The sequence below is a fragment of the Nuphar pumila genome, chromosome 4 (genome assembly GCF_984573655.1).
Source record: "Nuphar pumila chromosome 4, dmNupPumi1.hap1.1, whole genome shotgun sequence".
Taxonomy (NCBI): domain Eukaryota; kingdom Viridiplantae; phylum Streptophyta; class Magnoliopsida; order Nymphaeales; family Nymphaeaceae; genus Nuphar; species Nuphar pumila.
The window spans coordinates 4,631,942-4,650,705 of NC_143252.1; the positions used below are offsets into that span (position 1 = coordinate 4,631,942).

Consider the following 18,764-nt stretch of genomic DNA (forward strand, 5'->3'; position numbering starts at 1 on the left):
TTAAGGCTACTACTTTTAACTATCTTCAAGAACTAACGGTCTAAATCCACAACTTGTTTTAAACAAGGTTTTATCATACCATGTGCTCTCACCCTGTGCCATTGCCCAATCTCATATACTTGAAAATAAATCACATCACATAAAAGTAGAGAACTGCTAGTTGAAGTTTAAGATGTAGATCATTAGTTAAGAATGGATAGGTGTTCAAGTTGTTTGTAAATGATCCAAGCCCAACACATCAATGACCAGTTTTCAATAATACAGAAAGTAGCAAGAACTTGCTTATTTTGAGCACAGCCGGTACATGCCGAGTCTAGTGCTTAACCTTGGGCATCTTCACAATCATTACGGTGCAGTGAGCATGATGAGCACAGTAATCACTTACACTTCCCAATACCGCCCTGTACCAAAATTTCATCAATGTAATCTGATCAGATATAGAATCACGTGACAGTGAGATGTCAAGTAAAATTAAAGCAAAAGCACTGAATTCGATTGAAAAGTAAAAGAACAAAAAAAGCCAAATAACTGGTCTGGTTCAGAAGCCATATGCACACTATTGCAAAGATACAGAAGAGAAAGAGTGGAAATTTGGGGATGTCTACTGTCAGTTTCAGGCGACTTAGCACCAACTCAGGCAAACTCTTTGGGTGCGTTGAAAATCCTGGCAATGTTCTACCTAGGAGAGCTTTGTCCCTGCGTTTCAAACACTACACACCACGTGTGGGGACTATGTTCAACGGGCAGGTTTGTAACGACCTTAATGATTAACTGGGTTGACTTCTCTTGGATTGTTACATAGCAGTTGAGACTCGAGACATAATACCACAGATGCAAAGAAAAAAGAAACGGAATTATACAGCTTTCTTGGAACACAAAGTAAATGGACAGCTTGGAACTCTGGCTCTTGAGCAAGAAGAAATAGAGACAAAGGGAATTGTGCAGCTTTCTTGGAACACAAAGTAAATGTACATCTTGGAACTCTGGTTCTTGAGCAAGAAGAAATCGAGACAAAGAGAATTATGCAGCTTTCTTGGAACACAAAGTAAACGGACAGCTTGGAACTCTGGCTCTTGAGCAAGAAGAAATTGAGACAAAGAGAATTATGCAGCTTTCTTGGAACACAAAGTAAATGGACAGCTTGGAACTCTCGCTCTTGAGCAAAAAGAAATTGAGACTTCGAATGGGTGATCCCTTCATTTAAGGATTGCAATTTCTATAATATTACACACTAAGAAGATATGTTGAACCCATTTAATTATTTTATTTCACTGACAAGTGCTTAATTTAGGATTTTTCCACCTATTTTTCTCATTATTTCCTTACTGTTAGCATGAAGAATTTTCATATTTTATATTCCAATCAGTAAGGCTTATGCATTGCTAGTTGCTGTTTTCTAACATGGTTCTCCGTGATCACAAATTATCAATCCATCTCTGGACTCAGTCCCTTGTTGAGCCAGGTTCACTTGCCCAAAAGCTGAGACCTGTCACATAGATACTGCTGCGGATTCAGGGATACAACCATTTTTATGAAGTTTTCAATATAATTAATATACAAGGGGACATGACACGGGGCCATAATGGAGTATCCGTGTGACATAGGCTGAGATTCTTCCCCTCAAATATCGGGCTTGTAGGTTGTTGCTTTGGTCCTATCTTGTTGCTCAATGACGCGAGGATTCTGAATATCTACCGAGTATAGAAGGTGTGTGGTGCACTATTGAATATCAATACCTAAACAAAATGCTGCACCAATAGACAGAGAGATGCAAAGTTTGCATTTTGCTACCTTTTGATTGCACCATATCCATGGCTGCCCACAATTAACATGCTTGCATGGTGCCTTTCGACTGCCTCACAAAGGACATTCCTTGCATCTCCTTCCATCACTTCAATAGTAAAATCAACTACCTGCACAAGTATGCACAAGCATACAGTCAGTGTATACCGAGATTAAGCAAATAGTCCTTATACAAAGTCTGGATTATGTGACCTGAGTTTGTGATTTGATTCCTGAACAGTCAACAGGTCCTCCATTATTCGAATCAAGAAGTTGCAGAACAATTTATTTTTGCCCCAAACAATCACAAACAATGACCATTGCATGTTCATAAAATATGTTAAGACAAATATCATTGTTAGTCTAAGCAGATTCAAAGCCATTGTTGCCTGTTTTTTTTGGCTGAGTTGGACTTCAGGCAATATAGTTGCTGGATCACAGGAGAGGGCTTTTCCTATCCCAACAAGTATACTTTGGACCTTCAAAATGAAAGCATATAACTTGTGGAATGGGGACAATTGGCTGTGAACACCATTGCCAGTAAATCCAGGTGAGAGCTTCCAATGAACTTGTAGGAATGAGGGTAATGAGCCATAAGTGAAAGGTCTTGAACTCTTTATCATTTGAAAAGTACATACTGATAAACTTTTGGGCATGCATGTGGTAGGTAGGAATGTCTCTAATTTTTCTTTTCTTTTTATAAATTTAGCATGGAGAAACCACTGCTATGGTTTGGATGGCCCGTTATGGGCTGAGAGATATCACTTTGACTATGGGCCTGAGTCAGTGTCCACAGTGTAAAACTCCACAAGTACTCCCCCTGCCTGCTGCTGAGGTAACCGAGCAAAAAATTACAAGCAGAAGCAGTTATAGATTAGTAAAACAAACAGATTTTGTTTTTGCTTTTTTCCTTTAAAAGTTTTAATGGCAACGCTGTTAAAAGAAAAAGAGAAAAGGAAAATTTATGAGCAGGATGGCAGAACCTGTTGGAGCATGAGGAGGACTTGGGAATATTGTACAAAATGACATGTCTTCTAGTTGTGAGGCTTGTACTTTAAATAGCCTTGTTTTTGTTAAAATATATGGATATCATATTTATATATATGTGTATGCACATGCAATATATATATATATATATATATATGAATGTCTTTTGTAATGCCCACTAGGGACATTTTTGTCTTTCTTTTATTTTTCTCTCTTTTTCTTTTTCCCATTTGATTAGGGGTAAGAAGGTCTCCCCAATAGAGCTGTTGGGACCCTCCCCAATGGTCGCAAATGTGACCGTTGGGGACCTCCCAACAGCTCTATGAGAGCCCCCCTTTAATCCCATAATGTGTATAAATAGGGGGTCTTTCTCCCCCTTATTCTTCAGGCTTCTAAGAGCATTTCAATACATTGTTCTTTATATTTTTAAGCTCTCTCTCTCTCTCTCATTGTGTGTGTTTGGTGCCTAGCCCTATGTGGCTTATTGTATTTTGCCCATTAGTGACTTCTTGTTTATGTGCTTGTGCATTCGTTGTTGTCACTTTGTGACATTACTCTTTGCACTAATGTTTCATTACAGTTTTAACCCTATGGTAACTTTGCCAGATTCTTTTTTTAGTGGTGACCAGCTTCCCATCTAGTGGTGATGCCATATAAGAAGATAAAACAAACCCTGCTTTTACTCTTTTATGCTGTATGATTGTAGCTTGGTTTGTTGTTTTCATACTATGCAAACAATAATAACTTATAGACTTTATGAGCTAACAAGTAAACAAATTTGCTGAAAATTAAGAATTAATAACATTCATCAGATCATTTGAATTGAATGACAAACAATGAAGAGAATGAAATAAAAGAATATCTTACAGATTTAGAATGGCAGATCTCCTTGGCTCGTTCTAAAACTCTGGCAGCTATGGTCTTTAAATCATGTGCTATAATTGGTAAAACATCAGCAGAACCTATAAATTAGAGAAGGAAAAGGAATCTATAAAGCTCCACAGGAAAGTGGGATAAGCTTATAAAAACACCAGACACGCGGAGAGAGAGAGAGAGAGAGAGAGAGAGAGAGAGAGAGAGAGAGAGAGAGAGAGAGAGAGTAGCTCCTAAATAGTCTTATCTCATAAACTGTCCTAAGTGGCTTTAAAGGGACAAAATTTCAGGTGTTTGTTTAATTCAAACTCATATTCTTTACAATTTAGTAGAAAACATGCATTAGATTAGGCATTTTTCATTTTATAGATGGGTATTTAGGGATAAAATATGGCTAAATAGAAATCAATGTTTCTCATCCAACTGATTCGATCCAAAGGATGGTGTTTACTGAATAAGCAATAATGCAAGCGTCTACAGGTTAAGATTAAGCAAAAACCAAGTGCCACTATATTTTTTAGAAGCATTTAGGATGGTGTAGGACATAAATTACAAGTAAACTGTTTAGAGAGAGAGAGAGGTGGTGGCTGCAACCAATTTTTTAGCTACCACCTAACTAACCAGGCTTTTGAAGGGTTTTTCTCATGTTTGACATAAATCTGGCAGTATAGATATGTTTGGATTGGTCGATTTACTAGGAAATGACACTTGGATCATTTTTTCCCGATAAAAAAATGTTTTTTCAAGCCTTGATTATTAAAGAAAATGTTAGACCGTCCATTTTTTAAACCTTATAAAAACCTACTGGTTTATCCTAATCGGATGATCCAAGAGACGATTCCTATAAAATCAAACATGTAGAACTGTCAAATTTAAGGAAAACATGAAAAAACCTTTGAAAAGCTTGGTTAGCTGGGTTGTTAGCAGCTGCCACCTCTCTCTCTCTCTCTCTATATATATATATATATATATATATATATATATATATGTGTGTGTGTGTGTGTGTGTGTGTGTGTGTGTGTGTGTGTGTGTGTGTGTGTGTGTATCATCATCATCATCAGTAAAATGCTCTTATGAACCCAAATAAACCCAATATGACCAACAAAACTTTTCTTGTGAATCACTTGAAACCCATCAAATGGTCAAAAAGATCAAAACCCAGGATAACAGGAGACCACCATTCCTCAGCCCCTTGTAGTTTAGATGCATCCATAAGCCATAACACCATAACTCTACAGATACAGATACTACAGACTTTTCCCTCCGAACCATAACCTCTCCACCAAAGTGGGAGGGGGGGGAGAAAATGAGAAGAAAAAGCACAAAAACCAAAACCATATAACTCAAAAACCAGGAAACTCAAAAAAAAATGTCGCAGTTCAAAACAGTTCCCTCTCCAAGCAATGCCCAAAATATCAAGGATTTCAGAAAAGCTGGAAGGAACTAATAAAAGCCAAAATCTCAATTTTTTTACAACCAAGATAACCAACATAGTATATTTACTTGCAAACTCCATAAGAGCAGAAGGGGATAAATGAAAAGTATTTAAGAAGAGAAGAGAGAACTCATAGAATACAAAAGTATCCAAGGACACCCATCAAAATTATTCACAGAAGAAGAGGAGAAGGCCTACCAGGACCAGCCGCAACCACGGAAGAGGTAGCAAGGGACTTGGAGTGGACGATGATGAGCTTGAAGGGGAGGGTTTCTGTGGGGAAAGGAGTGAAGAAATGATCTAGAGCCCATTCCAGAGCATAGAAGCTCTCCTTGCTCTCATCAATCCCCACTATGAACACCGATTTCTCACACGCCATCTCTCTCTCTCTCGCTTGCTCTTCTCTTTCCCACCAGTAAGATGGCCTTTATAGAAGAAACCAGATCGTCAATCTTACCTCGGGAGTCTGATCACACGACCACAGCTCATCAATTTTACCTCTCCCTCTCTCTCTCTCAGATGAGCAAGTGAAATCTTTGTTGGGGAGTGACCACCCAATCAATCCGACGGTTTGTATTGGTTCCCAAGATTTCTAAAATTTGGGAAAACAAAAGGGAAGGTGGTGACTGGACCAAGACAAGTAGCTTGGTTGTCATCCCGGGTCGAGTATGATCCAATTTTAAACCGGTTTGATCTCCAGGTGATACTGATTGACATTGGTCAGATTGTTTAATTGGTTCAGAAGTACAGGATTCAGGTCCGATTGACCTGGATCTTTGTCAGAAAATTATACGACCTGAAGCACTATTAAGACCCACCATCTTTTAAAGGGGGTTTGTGCTATCTGTAATTAGACCAAGGTCTGGCTGTGCTTAAGCTAAGGCCTGTCATATAACCCATATACGTCTTGTAACGTCTTCAAAAGATTGAACTTTTAACTTTTTAGATTTTTTTTGAAAGGCTCGTTATCATTTCTTTTATCAGAGTTTTAAATAGTAATTAAAATAATATTTTGAAATAACAGCTCAAGGAACATTTCCTTGGATTTGTAACTTTATACATTCATTAAAACCAAAGAGATTCAAAATGAGGTTTTGAAGTTTACAAGAAGGTGAAATTTCAAAGAAACTCTTATACCAAATTATGAAAATGTCATCAAGTGCAAAATGTGAAGAAAAGAGTGTCATCTTGATATCATCACCCCATCGTATCATCCATTGCCTTACTGATCTAATTATCACATATACTCATGAAATAAGGTTAGACCCATAAAAATCTGATAGGTGCATAGATATAACAATTCAGAATAAGACTAACATATGTGCAGTTTTATTCATGATATGCAGTTTAGAATAAGCAAAAATGAGCATGCTAATCTTTTTTTTTATCATTCTAATTTTATTAGATGTCTTGAAAGAGTGAGCAAAATAAGCATAATGAGCATAATAAGTATGCTAATAAAATTTAGAACCAAACTAATATATACATTGTTCCTTTCACGGCGTGCAAGTCAAAATAAGTAAAATAAGCATAATAACTTTGTTTTGATATTAAACTATCTTGAAGGTACGCACATGAGAGAACATAGAAACAACTGAGACTGCTCGATGATTCGTTATACTATATATTTTGATACCCTGAACAACTAGCTGAGTCCGTTCATAAATGGACGATCATTGACCGAGAGAGAATTCTTCAGAAGCATTCGTTCCAAGGGATGCATCCAATTTCTGCAGAAGCCCATGAAAACTACCATATAAGATATTTTTTGTAGCCTCATCCCCTAACTCTGATGACTGGGAGCACTAAGTCATTTACTCGAGGATTGGTTGTTAACAACTTGTCTATCAGAGTTTTTGCACCATCTCATTATCTCTCTTGACAAAACCAAGAGATGAATGGATACGTCAGGTTCTATTTTAACTGACGGCCCAATTCTGCATGCTCTGGTCTTTCAAACCAAATCAAGCATCTTAATTGTAAAGACGATGATCACCATTTATGTGATTCTTATGTCATCATTATGCATTTGCACGCTACAAGGTTACTATAAACCTCTCATCCAATCATCGTAGTACTAGCATATCGTGTATGTCTGATAGTAGCATTACGATGAGAGGGGTATTGATTTCTCAAAAATACCTCAAACATTATTTTAAAATTTTAAAATTTCAACTATCAACATTTATGTGATTTCATTTTATCATTGTGTGATTGCATGCTATGAGGTTACCATAAGTCTCTCATTTGATCATCATAGTACTAACATGCCATGCATGTCTGATAGTAGCTCTATGATGAAAGGGGTATCAGTTTCTTAGAAAGAAACCTCAACTACCCATGCTCTTGACCGAGAAAATCTGAGTCATTTTCCGATATCAAACAAAAGATCGTACGTACCTCTTAGGCCTATGCGGGTTTGAGAAAAAACTTGGATGTGAATGAGCAACTGTCAGGTATTCATTTTTGGTTTTCAAAACTACGCATATTTAAATACTGGAATCTCGTAAGAAATCCCTTTTTGTTTAAAGCTTTGCCAAACATGCGTGAATCTGCGTCTTTAAAAATAACAAGTATAATACATGATAAGAAAGAGTATGCAAAATTGCGTACCTTACAAGGTTGTATATACGTACGTATAATATATATTACATAACGCAGGCCTGTGCACATTACAATGCGACGCTAATGTAAAAATGCGTAAGCAATGCATGAGGTACAAAACCGTACCTCGACTAAATAAATATATAAGCAGTGCATGAGGTATGAAACTGTACCTCAACTAAATAAATGAGTAAGCAGTGCATGAGGTACAAAACCGTACACCGGCTAAATAAATGCGTAAGCAGTGCATGAGGTACGAAATTGTACCTTGGCTAAATAAATGCGTAAGCAATAGCCTGTGCACATGATAGCGCAACAACAAAGTAAACGACATAAAGCAAGATTCGATGTGCAAAACTATACATTGAGTTAAATAAATTACGTAAGCAATGCACAAGGTATAAAATTGTACCACAACTAAATAAATGTGTAAGTAATAGCGAGTGCATGTGATAACATAGTGGCAAAGTAAACGACATAAAGCAAGACTCAATGCTGGTAACCACACATCGAGTTAAATAAATTACGTAAGCAGTGCCCGAGGTATGATCCTGTACTTTAACTAAACAAATATGTAAGCAATAGCCTGTGCACATGATAGCACGGTGACAAAGTAAATGACATAAATTTAAATGGACAAGGATACGCAAAACTGCATCCTTGAGTTAAAAGCATATATATATATATATATATATATATATATATATATATATATATATATACATGTTAGAAGTATTCTGCCCTCCTATTGTCATCGAAATAAGATAGAGGGTGAGAGGGTGTTGTCCTCCTGCGACTGTCAAATAAGAGAGGAGGCTCCTGCAACTGTCAAAAGAAAGGAAGAGGTGAGAACATTCGGCGTCGCCTGGATGGTGGCACTGACTGCTGTGTTTAGGCAGCAAGAGCTGAGAAGAAGAAGAAGAAGGTAGAAGGGATGTGGGCCCCTTGGTGGTGGTGACGCAGCGGGGAGGTGCCGCTGCTCACGAAAGGGGCGACACCTTGTGGTGCCGTTGCGTCTGAGTGGAGGTGGGAGTCTGCTGCTCCTGTCTTTAGCAGAGAGAGAGAGAGAGAGAGAGACAAAGTGGCTCCATCAAGGCTGCCTCCGGCTGAGCTGGGATCGATAGAAGAGGGAGGTGGGTCATCCCCCTCCTTATCTATTGAGAGGGGGGGGGGGGGGGGGTTCTTCGTGGACCCGGATTTGGGCACGTCTAGTGCAAGTCCAGCTTGTAGACAACCCTGCTTAGTGTTCGGTTCAATATGTACTTATGATGCTTAGTGAACAGACCAGCTGAAATCGAGATCCAATCAGGTCCAAGATTCCTTGACCTCTGAATGCCGTTCATCTTCAGAATGAATAATACCCAACAACCTCTCAAATGAAAGCTCTTCTTGTGAGTGGGCCCCACAAGAATGTGTTGTCCCATTCAGTTTGTAGATAAATCATATCTATCATTGCAAAATGAACGGCCAGGATCATGCTATATATAGACATCTTGAGTGGGTTTTGCGTGTTATTTACATTAGTGACTAACTACTGTGGAAGAATCTTGTACCTCACATATCATAAGGAAAACCATACTTAGGTCTCTATATTAATCAAAGCTTAGACCTGAGTGACTAATTAGACTCGATCCATATGTTTTTCAATTAAACAATTTCAAATCATAATCAAAGCTCTTTTATTTTTTTTAAGGCAAGCTGGGGTTAGGCAGACCCCCACCAGATACGCAACATACCAGGTTTTGAAATTGCAATGTCCGAACACATGGTGACGTGCACTAACAGATCCTACCAAACAACCGGAGCCCCCCTGGTGATAATAATCAAAACTCTGCTGAGATTTGAGTGAACTGTGAAATTTTATAAACCATACTCAGTTCCTTATATTACTCATACCCTATGAATCCTACTAGAATTCACAGTAATAACTTCTTTATATCCTTTACCAACCGGGGCTCCACTTGTCTAGTAGAAGCAGTTAGTGCATGTACCTTGTGTTGGGACGTTGCAACTTCAAAACCCAATATATAGTACAGTTGTATAACTGGTGGAATTATATCTATCTATCTATATATATAAACTGGAATATATAAACCACCAAAATATGTAAATTAGTATGAACTGAGATTTTCCTAGTTTTTTTTGCAAATCTAATCCTGCATATGCATGAATCGATTATTGAATCATCGTTATCAGATCAAGAAATGTGATTTTGTATGCTTGAATATTTACAAAAAATTTGAATTGTTGATTTTCAAGCCTTAAAAGATTCTTTTTATACATCATAATGGGATGATCTAAGAGTTTGTTTTTATAAAACCAAGCATATATCTAGATTGCATCCTTATGATGAAATTTTAGAAAAAAAACAAAAAAAAAACTATAAAAATCTCGACGCATACCAATTTACATATTTTGTTAGTTTATATATTTCAGTTATATATATATATATACTATCGAAACAGGTATGGGTCAAAATTGGACATGGATAGGAGTTATTAGAGAAGGGAGAATCCACTACTCAGGCTAGGACTAATCCAAGAAATGACTTCGTCATAGACTATGTCAGGTGCTGCTCATCGAGCAAACCCTTATAGAGATAACATGAAAAGAGCTCAGTCTATGAGCTTCACATGATTCATTCATGTGACCATGTAGTAGAGATGCTTTGGATTATGCAAGATGATATGCATTCTCCTGTTCTCTCTCATGAGCTTTAGCAATGTTGTTGATTGATTCAATGAAGAGTGGCGTTGGAATTTGTTTTAGAAGAAATGATTTTTAGGCTATATATATATATATATATATATATATATATATATATATATAGAGAGAGAGAGAGAGAGAGAGAGAGAGAGAGAGAGAGAGAGAGAGAGAGAGAGAGAGAGAGGAAAACACTTCATTAATCAGAAAATCAGCATACAGCAGATGTAGTCGATGATAGATCGACAGTGAGAAGAAGCAAAAGATCAGAAAATTTAATCAACGGGGTTCCGCTTGTTTGGTAGGAGCTGTTAGTGCACGTCGCCGCGTTTTGGAATGTAGCAAGTTCATGGTATGTTGTGTAACCGGTGGGTCTGCCTAACCCCAGCTTGCTTATAAAAAAAATCAGTTGGGTACTGTATTGTTGAGTAGAAATCATAAAAATCAAACCTCATAAGTGCAAGTTAGATCAAAATGGTTTAGTTAGTGAAAAAAGAGTTTTCTGTCGGGTTTGAGTTTCTTTGGAAACCACTGCTGCCCCAAACCATTACCTGCCCATAGAATGGGCACACTGTGTCTTGTAGTTCTGTCGACAACGCAATATATAAGATACCCTTCGTGAGGGTGGCATTTCAATTCTATGGTCATACGAGCTATGATTTTCTGATATATATATATATATATATAATCACTAGAATACGAGAATTGAAAATATAAGAACTAATGTGTGAACTGTAATTTTCATGAATTTTTGTTCTTTTCTCTTGAATCTAACCATGTGATCTATATGCTTAGATTTATAAGAACCTGCTCTTGAACCATCCAATTTTGATACATGAAAGGGATTTTTTTAAGGTTTTAAAATCAATGGTTAATAATCTTCATAAATATTCAAGCATTCAAAAACCATATTTTTTCATTGAAAATACATGATCAAATGGTTGATTCCTAGCAAATTCACCATGACAAGCACATCCACATTGTTGATTTTGCAAAAAAAGTGTTGGAAATACTCATATTCTAGTTACTCTCTCTCTCTCTCTCTCTCTCTCTCTCTCTATATATATATATATATATATATATATATATTAGTAGTGATAGGGCAGGTACCTACACCCACCACATAAAAGCTTTAGTCTGTCAAATTTCTTAATTAAACTGTTTTAGTTGATCAGACCCCCTATAGATATGATCTATAAGCATTATTTAGTAGAAAACAAAATTTGGATCAATAATTATAGCATATATCCAATTTTCATGACTTAAAATCTTACTTTTATGTTAAAAAAAACATCATTCAAAGCTTGATTCCTATCAAATAAACTATGTTGAGTACATCCATAAGGCTTAATTGAAAAAATACAACCATGATTTATAGTATGTGGGAGTAGGTATTCCAAGAGCACCATAGCATCTCTCTATATATATAGGAAAATGGCTCCGTGCGTATTTAGTGCTAAACCACATGCTAAATAGGATTTTTGGGCTTCTCCTGTGCTTTTTATGTTGTTTTGGCTTCATAAATGTGTTGGGCATGGTCAATTTACTAAAAATCCACACCTGGATTATGTGTTTTCGGTGAAAAAAATGATGTTTGGAGCCTCAAAAATTTACAAAGATTTTGGACCATTGATTTTTCAAACTTTATAAAAACCCATCCATATGTTGGTATCAAACTCTTCAAGAGCTGATCTTTATAAAATCAAGTGCATAGATCACAATTTTTAAGGTCAGAATTTAAATATAAAATAAAAAAGCTCAAAAAACCTATTTAACAGGTGGTTTAGAAGTAAATGGGTTTAACCCATTACTCTCTCTCTCTCTCTCTCTTTATATATATATATATATATATATATATATATATATATATATATATATATATGTGTGTGCCAGGTTGGCCTCTGGTTAGTAAAATCCTTAGCCCCTTTTCTGCCCACTAGAGAATACACCCAGCTTTTACGTGGCAAGATAAGACACCTTTATTAGATTTCTGGTGATGTGAGACCCACCCCCAAACTGGGTAAGCGAGAATCTCATATTTGTGGTGACATGAACAGTGATATGTGTCCCGTCCTGACTCCGGAGCGTTCCTTTTCAATACAAGAATCAATGGAAGTGATGGGCCTGCACCACAATTATTTGTGATAATGGATGACACTAGAGTCCCTTTTTGGGATGTTTTTAACACGGTAACATTTAACCGATGGAGACTCTCTCTCTTTCTCTTCTTTTTTCCATGTAAAAATCAGTGGAAGTGCTGAGACTGCATCACAATTATTTGTGATTACGGAATCAGTGTTGTGAGAGGCGAGGCGAGGCGCACACTCAAGGTACTCAGGAGTTGCTGTGATGTGCTTAAAGTAAATATAAAAAGTTTCTAACCCAAATATGGGATTTCTGGGTTAGAAACAACCATGTTCACCATAATAATGATGAAATGTTTCACTAGTGCGAGGCGTCGAGTGTGATGCCATATATTTTTACGATATTTTAGATAATACCACGGATACTTGAGAGTCTCATGTTGTGAGAGGCATATGCCTCAGGTATTGAGGCGTACGCCTCAGTGGCGAAGCGCAGGCTCAACGCCTCGCTTAGCCTCATCGCATTTAACAACCTTGCACGGAAGTGCTAGTACACGTCACCTTGTGTTAGGACGTTGCAAGTTCAAATTCCAATGGTATCCTTTAATAACTTGTAAGGGTCCGCCTAACCCTAGCTTGCCTTAAAAAAACATTTAACCGACGAGGACCTCTCTCTCTCTCTCATGTGCTACACACACAGGGTGAACATTAGGCCAGGCTGGGTCAGTGCCAATTAAGGCTCAACGGGCTCAAAACCAAACCCAGGCTGCAGAAAGCCCGATCCGACTCTTGTTAGGTTCCAGGTTTCAGTCGGGCCTGATCGCGGTTCAAGATGAGCCATTGAAGCTTGACTAATTAACAGGCTGGGCCAAACCAAGCTTCATTTAAGCAATGTCATCCAAGACGCGCCAATTTACTCCTGTCATACCCCCATACACGTTATTACATAAAAATAACGTGTCACTGTGTTTTTTAAGCGTGTCCGTGTAATATAAGTGCAACGCTTTGCACATTTTAATGGTGGGTCTCATAGCTTGTACAGGCAGGGTTAAAGGCAAAAGCAATGAAAAGAAAAGAAAAGGCTCTCAAACACTAATCTGGACAAAGGTATGGAGAGCAAATCAAGTGATCTTAGCATCCTCACCGTCCAGAATGTACACAAGGACCATGAGGTCCATGGTCGTTGTGGGATGAAGCAATGGACTTAAGAGTATGTTGCTGCACTTCCTGATTCACCAATATTTTTGTGTATTACTAGGGGTGTCAACGGGTCAGGTTTATCCTGACCGGACCCAAACCAAACCCTATAGGATCCGGGTATGGTGATAAATAAGAAGACCCGATTAAGATCCAGGTTCAGACCCAAAAGTCTGATTAATACATGGACCCCAGTATAGTTTGTGAAAATTTATACCAGATCCACACCCGAGCCGAGTTCCAATTAAGACCTACAATTTTTCAATGTAAAAATGCTAAAAAATATGGTTTTACCGGGTATGGTTCATGTAGTTCTTATCAGGTCTGGGTATGTCTTTTCTTATAGTGAACCCGCTCAGACCCAGGTCCAAACCCAATACTTACCCAAAATTGGGTTCAAGTCTGGTTCCACCTGTGTCCGAACAAAACCCTACTCGTTGACACCCCTATGTATTACCCTCAATCACAGTGAAATGCCACTTAATAGTGAATTGGCCATTACCTATGTTGCAGTGGCACAATGTAGAGTGTGAGTCATGGGCGACACGAGTCGGACATGTTATGACAACACCAACATAATTACGACAGATATGGGATATTATTTAAATAAATTTTTATCTCTTTTTAGTAACATCTCCACATATATCTATTTTATATTTTAAATTGTCATTATTTTTCAATTTTTTTTTGAGATTTCGTGGCCAATGCTGGTCGAGTTTCGAGTCGTACCCATACCTTTGTGACATAGGTTTTACCTAGTACCCAAGTATTAAACAGAGAAATTTTATTGACAATTTTGCAGTTACGAGAAGGAAGAACAAATCCCATCAGTTCTTCAAAGGAAACATCTTCAAAGAAGATCAAGTGCAATGTTCTTCCCCTTGATTTTTTTTTTAAAGAAAATAATTTCTTCCTCTTCATTTTTTGGCAAATTATTCAATTCTTAGGTTTACACTATTATTTGTAATCGGATTCGGATTGAGAAAGACAAATACCGAATTAGAATATTTACATGTAGTCAGATTCAGTTAGTAAATTCTATACCGAATTCGAATCCGATTGTTTATCATATTCTATTTTTCTCTAAGGAATCTGACTAGTTGAAGCCGGATCCAGGCCGAATGTTGGATGAGATCCGACCCATTGACACCCTTAGCTTATGCTAGTAATTGGCTGAAGTTCAATTTATTGATTAATCTAAGATCTTGAGAAAAGCCTTGGCTACAATTAGGGATGGCAGCGGACCGGGGCAGGGGAGGAGGACAAGGTCATCACCCCGCCCCGTCTCAAAATCCTGCCCTCCATCCTTGCCTCCATCTTGGCACGAATTTTGATTTTAACCTCCATTCTTGTCTCCATACTCATTTCATGTCCTCCATCTCCGGTCCAAATGGGGCGAGGCCAGGCAGAGCCTCATTTTCCCTCGGTCCATTGCCACCCCTAAAGAAGGATCGGGGATGGGACGTGGGGGCAAGGCGGGGATTGGGACAGGGATGGGGTAGCATAAGTCCCCCCCCCTTCATCTTGCATGGGTTTCGATTTTAACCACCATCCCTGCTTCCATCCTTGTTTCATGTCCTCCATCTTTGGTCCAAACGGGATGAGGCAGGGCAAAAACATGGTTTCCCGATCCACTGCCATCAGTAGCTACAATCCATTTTGCAAGATTTGACTTTAAATCTTTCATTTAAAAAGGACATGATAGCCCTTTTATGTGTATAAAGACTAGGAAACTTTCTCCAATAAGAATAAGATAGCATCGACTTGGATTGCGTGATGGATCATGAATACTTTTTGTCATCATCTATCAAATTTGACAATCTTATTATGGTAATACAGAGTCACTAGTTGATATATATATATATATATAGAGAGAGAGAGAGAGAGAGAGAGAGAGAGAGAGAGAGAGAGATCCCATAATTAATGAGATGGGATCAGGTCAGAATAAGCTCTGATGGTAGGAGCTCATTTGGATGTCGTTGATCTCAAGATGAACTTCATCTGTAATGCCCAAAAATTCCAACTTGAAAAATCTTTAATTTTTTTTTTTGAAACAGCACGCAAGCGGGAAACCATAAGGGAAAAACAATTGGAAATTTTGAGTTGGTTACAAAATAAACAAGACGAAACATTTCATTACTATGGTTTCACAAAAAGAGACAGAAGAAATTATACATCATTTCATTTACAAAATGTCTCTCAAACTGGAGATTTCCCCAAAACCAGCTGCCAAGATTGCAAAGATCTGAAGTGTGGGTTCAGGTCTCTGTCGCACATCGTTCGCCATCACACCACTAACAATCATCACCTGTATCCCCATAAAACAGGGTCAGTACTCTTGCAAGTTGGTGAGATAATATCCATAACTATCCATTTATGAAAAACATAAGCAGTAATAGCATGATATGCAACAATAAACATGGCTAATCATTATAATAGCACAAGTAATTCTATAGGATGGAACAATTAGAAACATTTGCATTAATTAACAAGTGCCACTATAAACAAGCAACAGTAAGCAGAAAGATACATCTTTAGCAACATGATTAGAGATAAGCAGTAAGAACATTATCAAGCGACTAACATGCTTATGTGATTGATAATTAACATTCAATTGCAACAGTGGACATTTCAGCAATTATAACTATGAGCAAAGAAATAAAACTTTAATCACAGAGTTATCGTAAGGCAGTGAGTGACATCATCATGTAACAAGCATGCATCTAGATTTATAACTCAGTGTACTTAAGTGGTTAAGCAATTAAACAGTTAGATAATTAAGCAGTTGAGCAAGTAGCAATTTAAGCAATTGACTACGACAAAAACCATCAAACTCATAAGTCAATTGTTAATGCGTTAGTTTAATTGCATTGTCTTGATTACCCCTTCGGGTATGTGAGGGAACCTCGCATGAGTCACAGATTTCAAAGCACACTATCCAAGGTGAATCGCTTCGTGAATGGGCAACCAGGCAGTTTATCTCACCCAGGCTTAACTAGCAATATTCCCTCATTTCGAGGTACTTAAGCCCATCTGGCCTTGTGTTCTCTGTAGGGCAACACAAATAACATGACGAGGACACACTCGTACATCACATACTCTAGTACAACAAAGCTAAGATGAGCACTTCGTCGATGAAGAGGACATCAATCAATCATCATTTAGGGGTGTATGACATTCTCAAACAAGTGAGCTTGACTCGCGAGGTGGGTCCATCGCCTACACATAACTCGCCATAGAGCTTTAACATTCAACAAGTCTCAACAAACAATTATACTCCTACAATGTGCCCCATATCTACTTTGCATTTTCAGGACGAATCAAGTGTCGAGTGTGCATCCAGTGTCAAGTGTGGACATGAACGAATCCATTTAAACATTCATCTCTTGCTAAGAAACATCGTTAAACACATGACACTTGATTTATAAACATGCTCAATTCAATACGTTTTAGTTCAGTGACATGATGTGCCAAAGTGACAAGTTTTTTTTCATGCTATAACATTGATACTTTCATGTCATATCAAGCTCATAACGTAAAATCCACAACCGTGCCAAAAAATATGCTTCATTACGCCTAGTGTGAAACATCACAACGCTTGAATATCATGCATATGATAGTAAATTTGGCGCCATGTCAAGTAGTGCATGTGTGATATGACATAGTCAAGTGTGTTGCGAAAAGTGTGCTAATCCATTTACACCAACTTGTTGCCTTTGCATGGGCCATGTGCCCGTGTAAGTATTTCGATTCCATCAAGCATACTTTCGATAATTTCTTAAACATACAAAAGTGTGAATTGTGCCAACTAAGCATGTCACACATGTTTCACACCAAGATCGTGCCAACATGTGCAAGTGTGAAAAGTACCTTAGCCACCAAATTCATTGTACAAACGACCCTAAATTATTTTGCATACCAATATTGAATCACACCACAACACACCATTTCGTGTGCTATTGCAAATCTGCAAGGTAAGACAACAAACACGGTGCTGCCATACGAGTGCCAAAATTCGCAAGAATTAACAACATATAAAGTGCTGCCAAGAGTGAGCATTATGCAAGAAATGTTTGCAGCAAGAGGCTTGCTACCAACACTATGAGGATGCTGTCAAACACATCAAGGGATTTGTTGCCGTACCACCCACTATCGCAGAACTTCTGCAGCACAAATGGTGTTGTCATAAGGCTGTAATTGCAGGAAGAAATCAACACTTAAGGTGCTGTCAACCAGATGTTCTAACGCTGGAAAAAGTGGCTAGCGAAGGGGCTGACCTACAGGTTGGTTTCCTCAAAGCGAAGGTGCATACCAACACATGCCAGTTTTCACGTAGGAGGAGTTCGGAGGCTTGCTGTGCAAGTGCACAAGTTGCTGCCTCTGCTGGGCAGGTTGGAGGGGCAGTTACCCAGCCCACAGCTGGGCCAGCTAACAGCCTAGTCTGGCATGACATGCAGGCTCAGACTCGTCGGTCGGGGTGCTAAAAGGAAGCCACACAATGTACTTGTGCAAGCTATCTGGGCTCATGCAGCTGGAGTGCCCAACAGCTGAACCAGGCAGCCACGAGTTGCTGCCATACAGCCTGGTCAGCCCGCTAACCAGCTGGTCTGGGCTCACCTGCTCAGCCCAAAAATGTGAGCTAAAAACAGAAGTAACAAGGGAAAAACCTATGTATTTTTTTTTAAATATCAATTTAACTTGGAAATGCTTTTCATTATTATTATTATATATATATATATGCAGACAGGTCTGGTTCTGAGCAAACCCCAGGGTGCTGGGTTGCTCCAGGGCTCACCTAGGCTGCACCCAACTCGGCCCAGCTGAGTGGGTGCGCCTGCCCTGCGGCAGCTGCCCAACGGCTAGGTGATATGCAGCTGGAACAAAAAGAGTGCCCAAGTCTATTCTGAATGGACTCAGACCTGGGGCACGCTGGTCTGGGCAGACTAACCAGGTCTGAACCACGTGGTTCAGACCCTGGTCAGGGTCTCTCAGCTGAAGCCTAAATCTTGTAACAAAAAGAAAAGGAAACATGACTAAAAAAAACTTATTTGGGCATGCATGGCAGCGGGTTGGGGGTGCTGAAACTGGTCTCTCTTGTG

The 18,764-nt window shown here is 38.5% G+C and overlaps 1 protein-coding gene across 2 annotated transcripts; it reads right to left on the reverse strand.

The window, feature by feature from the left end:
• Positions 1–160: 160 nt before the first annotated feature.
• On the reverse strand, positions 161–5,583 carry LOC149839128 (universal stress protein PHOS34-like). Of its 2 annotated transcripts, none has more exons than XM_090002302.1 (4): positions 5,276–5,583; positions 3,637–3,731; positions 1,792–1,913; positions 161–401 (listed from the first exon to the last, which is right to left on the reverse strand). In XM_090002302.1, exons 1-4 carry the CDS (start codon positions 5,454–5,456, stop codon positions 314–316), a joined length of 486 nt encoding a protein of 161 aa, XP_089858428.1. In that variant the 5' UTR covers positions 5,457–5,583; the 3' UTR covers positions 161–313. The 2 variants fall into 2 exon arrangements, with proteins under 2 accessions (XP_089858428.1, XP_089858429.1); XM_090002303.1 differs by having other exon boundaries at positions 3,637–3,704; positions 5,276–5,551.
• Positions 5,584–18,764: the final 13,181 nt, after the last annotated feature.

Excerpts from the sequence above, each read along its gene's own strand:
- LOC149839128 (XM_090002302.1), bottom strand. The coding sequence starts at position 5,456 with ATGGCGTGTGAGAAATCGGTGTTCATAGTGGGGATTGATGAGAGCAAG. Across the intron at positions 3,732-5,275 it reads CGTGGTTGCGGCTGGTCCTG|GTTCTGCTGATGTTTTACCA; the intron begins GTAGGCCTTCTC and ends TCTAATTTATAG. Across the intron at positions 402-1,791 it reads GGATATGGTGCAATCAAAAG|GGCGGTATTGGGAAGTGTAA; the intron begins GTAGCAAAATGC and ends ATTTTGGTACAG.